Source organism: Lolium rigidum, chromosome 1 (assembly GCF_022539505.1).
Source record: "Lolium rigidum isolate FL_2022 chromosome 1, APGP_CSIRO_Lrig_0.1, whole genome shotgun sequence".
In the NCBI taxonomy this organism is placed as follows: Eukaryota; Viridiplantae; Streptophyta; class Magnoliopsida; order Poales; family Poaceae; genus Lolium; species Lolium rigidum.
In genome coordinates, this window is record NC_061508.1 from 130,708,075 (window position 1) to 130,713,148 (window position 5,074).

A 5,074-nucleotide genomic window follows, 5' to 3' on the forward strand; every position below is an offset into this window, starting at 1 on the left:
AAAGTTACCTACGAAGGTCTTTTGTATCTGATGTTTCTTAATTTAGCAAGGTAAGGCTCAGTTTATGTGCCAAGATATTATCAGCCAGGTGGGGCAATTTATACATCCTTGCAGCAGGGAATTCTTTATCAAGTCGTACACAAGTTAACAAGCATCATGCACAATAACTATTTTCTAGTATTGCAAACAAGAGTTGTCCATGTGTAAACTCATGAAATTTACCTCATGCATGATTCCATTGCTAAGACCTAACTTCCAGTACTGCCTTCATGAACTTCAGAGGAATTGAAAGAGTCAGGTGAATGCAGAAGCTTTGCGATAAGCTGCAAAAAAAAATCTGTTAGTTCACCATTTTTCTATGTGTCAAATAGAAATTAATTTAAACTCGGTTTGAAGGTTTATTATGGCCAGTCCCACAACAGGTTACACAGTGCATAGTGCAACATACTAGCTAGATAGCATCTTAATAAGTATGCTGCACTCAGATATCGTCACGAAGCAATGTAGTAATGCTTAAAATGAGAGTTGAAGATTATATACCATAGATCCCAGACAGCCATATAAGCATGACAAGGTCACCATATAGCATCATCTTTAAACCGTCACAAAACAAACACAGGTTCTGTAGCAAGAAATCAAGATGTATGAGAGTTCATTGAACATTTGTCCCACAACTAAATAGCATATCCATCTAATTCCCATTCCAAAATGTTGCAGTATCTAAATAATTACTGTTTTCTTAAGAACAGGAATTAATTTACTTTTTTCTTCAATCTTGAAAATGATGAGCTTCATAGAACACAAAATGCATTTTTAATGAGTAAATATTACTCGACACCTTCACATCAGATTAGAGCAAGTGTAATCAGCTGATTCCAGATAGCTGGACATCAGTAAGAAGCCCAAAGAAAGCTACACAAATCCTATCATAGAGGGTTTAAATATAGCAAAACCAAACAAATGCACAAGTATCACTGCTTTTAAGCATGCAAGTGCATAAGATGGGTTCCAACTAGTAAGATAGTGGATCCGATCACATCACTATCCATATCCTTTCAGAAATCCCAATGCTGTGTGGCTCTACAGTTCCATGTGGCATGCTTGCAGGATAAGGTGCAAAACCAAAGCACTGAGATGTGATATGACTTTTTTCACTTTCATGTAAGAGCACCATAGCCCCATGAACTACCCCCACCTTCTTGGCTGCACTATTAGGATACTTCAAGAAATCATAAGCATGATATCTTCAGTGCACCATCTTAAATCTGCATTTGTCCCTTATCAACTTCTTGCACAGATATCCCTTTCCTAGATATTAACTTCTTGCACAGGTATCATCAGTGCTCCGTTTCAAATCTGCATTTGTCTCATAAGGCATTGTTGCCAGCTTTGAGTAAAGCTAGCTCCCACTATCTGCAATTCTTCTTCCACGAAAAGACAGCATTAATTCTGATCTACTACAGTAATTGTATAAGAAAAAGAAAAAGATAATACAGGTGGATCATACAACTAAATTTGTTTGTTCGGAAAATGAGAGGTACAAGAATTAGCTAATTATCGCTACAGTCTCGACGTAGAACATAAATGCAATTAACATTAGTAATGATCTACAAGCCAAAAAGAGCATGTGCACTTAAAATGAGCCTGTAACCTTATATGTATTGGTCTGAAGGGAAGATCTACAACATTGCTTTCCTTTGCATCAGTTCAACTGAGTAAAGAACAGGTATTCTGAATACAATGAGAGCAAGGGTGTTCACAAAGTTCTTTTTTCTTGAGATAACTCTCTATAACACTACCCCTGTCAGGCTGCCAGGCTGCCAAGCTTCTATACTGAAATCTGTTCACCTATTGCTAATATCAATCAGGACAAACATATACACAAATATGACCATGGAGAGAGCAGTACTTTCTGTAAAATTTAGTAGTATTAAAGGCCTAAGGGAATCCTTTCAGAAATGGTATGCTGAGGTAATCAGAGAAAACAATACATACTTGGAAGATGTGTTATGCAAGATGATATCATCTCTTAAAGGTTGCACATACATCATGACTAGAATCCAAAAGAGTGGCCGTATTGTAATTGAAGTTCGCATGACCATATGATTCATGTCTATACGATCAAGTACATTCCATGCTACATGTAGTATCTAAGCTCAAACATAGGTTTACCCACATAACGAGTGAAGAAGAGATAAGGTTCATGGCAGCTGCACTTTATACAACTTTATCTGCCATTAACATATCTTTTATGGTAGGGCAACAGATTATAGGGAACTTCGTTTCATCAGATTGCTCGTATACATAGAAGTCAATAAACTTTGACAAAATAAGGTATCTTATATCACACAGTAACTTACCAGTCCAAATGTACAACAAAATGAATCCATCGTCCAGGATCTGAAATCAGTTTTCCATCTTGTCCCCACAAAACGTAGTAAGTCCTGTTCCTAAGGATATGTATTTCAAAAAAAAACATGATTTCCCAGCAGCAATTTATACATAAGCTAAGTCCAAACTCCAGAGAGATGGATAATCGAGCAAATCGCCAGGCAATGGTAGCAGGAACAGGGCAATAGTAGAAAAGGGAAAAGAAGCAGATCAGGATAACTATCTCAACCATCTTTCCAAAATATTTGTAATACAAATTTGCGAATATGCAGTACCAAAATCTATATGCCTTCCAGATTTCCATCCATGTATGTTGCCTAGCAGCTATATAAATGTAATAATTGAGAAGAAGCAATTGAACTAGAGCTGTGCTGCTAAATGTGAAGCTAAAATCTGATGAAGATCTCCGAGTGCAACGGTTGGACCTGGGAGCTACCAGGCTCGCTGAAAAATATCTGGGTGCTTGCTGAAGCCTTGTCAAGAATTTCCCCCTTTTGAAAATGGGGCAGCACGTCCGAGTGGATCTTCTGGAGCCCCTGCGGGTGATCCTCCTTGGGAGCAAGCAGGAGCAGTTTGCTAAGGCAGCTGGCGTTCCTGAGAAGGAAGTCGACGAGACGCATCTCGTTGTGATGCCCCTTGAAGTTTGTCATCTTGACCAACTCGAGGTTTTCTAATCCGCCTTCGGGCGGTTCCTCCTCTGCCACGTCCAGGTAGTTCTTCGTGAAGGAGTCATGGGTGTTTGTTGGCAGCTGTTGTCATGTGGAGTGCGTGAGAACCCGAGACACACAGACACATAGATGCATAGAACGAAATGGACTAGAAGGAAATGTGTTGTGGATGATTAGGATGGCAACCTGCACAAAGAGCCTCTCCAGGTGAGGGCAGGAGCAGGTCTTGAGGAAGCTGAAGATGTCGGCGAGGTTGGAGTTGGCCATCCCGAACATGAGCAGCTGAAGCTCCCTGAGTCTGGAGAGGCTGGTCCCCTTGACTAAGGTCGCTACGGAGGCAGACACATACTGCAGTGCAGGCAGAAGGAGAAGTGTAATGATTTAAGTGCATAATATATGCGGCAATGGAATGTGAGTTTAGGTAGCGGGGGGGAATGGAGGCGAACCTGGAGGGCAATGCTGCATATAGTGAGCGTTGTGAGGTTGGCGAGGCGGGGAATCGCGGATGGCAGGTTTGTGGGCGGCAGGCCTGTTTCCGGCCCGCCGGAGCAGAGGTAGAGTTGCTGAAACCCCTCGGTGACGCCTGTGAAGAGGTTGCTGCAGAGGAAGGGCCCGCTGAATCGGAAGGAGCGGAGGAAGGGCGCGACGGGCACGCGCAGCTCGGTGGCGCGGGAGCAGTCGACGACGGTGAGCGTCCTGAGGTTGCCGACCCCGACGGCGGTGAAGTCGATGCGGCGGAGGTGGCGGCAGTAGCGGAGGTCGAGGTCGCGGAGGCAGGGGCAGGCGGCGACGACCCGGCGCAGCGCGGCGTCGGTGATGGAGACGGAGTGGAGGTGCAGGACCTCGAGCGTGGCGACCATGGCGTTGGCGGAGGCGGTGACGTGGAGCCCCCGCACGGAGAGGCGCGCGAGGAGGGGGCTGCCCACGGGGAAGTGCACGGTGAGGACGCCCGCGCGGCGGTGGCCCCCGCGCGCGCCGCGAGGAGTGGTGCCGTCGAGGCGGAGCTGCACGTCCTCGGCGCCGCAGGCGGCGGCGTAGTCGAGGCAGCGGCGCAGGTCGGGCTGCGCGAGCTGGCCGGCGTGGAAGGCGAGGGCGAGGACGTCGACGCGGCGCCGGCCGCGGCGGTCCATGGCGGCGAGCTGGTCCCGCGCGGCGGCGCAGGCGGGGACCGGGAAGCGGAGGCGGAGGGAGGAGGGGTCGGGCCAGCGGTGCTCCCAGAGGCCGCGCCAGCGGGAGGAGAGCGCGGCGGTGCGGATGGCGGACTTGAGGGGGAGTAGGCTGAGAATCTGCAGGCGCAGCGCGTCCGGGAGGTCCGAGATGCGGTCCTCGTCGCCCGCCCCCGCGCGCCGCCACATCCGCTCCATCATCGCTAGCGCATCCGGCAGGATTCGGGGAGGAAGGGGACTGGATGGGGGGCGTGCCGCTGGGCTGGGGTCACTAGTACTGCTAGGGACGGCGAGGGGGGCAGAGAAGAGACGTGTGGAGGTGTCTCGCCGGTGCGGTGCGCGTTGCGTTTCTTCCTTTCCTTTTTCCAATCGCTGGCTCGCTGGCCCCTCCCTCTTCCCCCTACTAGTCCATTCTACAGCTACTCTACCGCCGCTAGCTGCTGCTCTACTCTGCTTTGTTTGGTGCGCCCGTCCCGTCCCGTCCCGTCCCGGCTCTCGTCTCGTCGCGTCGCGTCCGCACCGTTGTGTTGTGGTGTGTGCGCGGGCGTACGTTGCGTTTGCTTTGTGCCCGGTCGCCGGCCGCGTTTCACACGCCGCCTTCACCTCCTTTTTCTTTCTTTCCCCTTCGGCCTTCGCTCGCCACTCGCCAGCCTTGTTGCACGCTCCTGCCAAAACAAAATGATGATTCTCTCCGCCATTTTCTTCTCTTTTCACACTCTTTCGGAGGCCAATCGCCCACGGTTTGTGCCTTGTTTTTTAATTCAGCACGATCCTATCCTGTCTTTCTTGTTCGTTTGACTTTAGAAAACGTATTTGGGCCAAATGGGCTGACGCATATGGTGACCCCCA

At 48.6% G+C, this 5,074-nt stretch overlaps 1 protein-coding gene across 1 annotated transcript; it reads right to left on the minus strand.

Moving 5' to 3' along the window:
- Positions 1-2,607: 2,607 nt before the first annotated feature.
- Positions 2,608-4,423, minus strand: LOC124682391 (putative FBD-associated F-box protein At5g56700). The gene is made up of 3 exons (XM_047217083.1): positions 3,506-4,423; positions 3,246-3,407; positions 2,608-3,140 (listed from the first exon to the last, which is right to left on the minus strand). Exons 1-3 carry the CDS (start codon positions 4,421-4,423, stop codon positions 2,778-2,780), a joined length of 1,443 nt encoding a protein of 480 aa, XP_047073039.1. The 3' UTR covers positions 2,608-2,777.
- Between the last annotated feature and the right edge of the window lie 651 nt (positions 4,424-5,074).

Bases quoted from the DNA above. Each gene is read 5' to 3' on its own strand.
- LOC124682391 (XM_047217083.1), bottom strand. From the start codon at position 4,423: ATGGAGCGGATGTGGCGGCGCGCGGGGGCGGGCGACGAGGACCGCATC. The intron at 3,408-3,505 runs GTTCGCCTCCAT...CCTGCACTGCAG, and splicing joins TATGCAGCATTGCCCTCCAG to TATGTGTCTGCCTCCGTAGC. The intron at 3,141-3,245 runs GTTGCCATCCTA...ACATGACAACAG, and splicing joins TGGAGAGGCTCTTTGTGCAG to CTGCCAACAAACACCCATGA.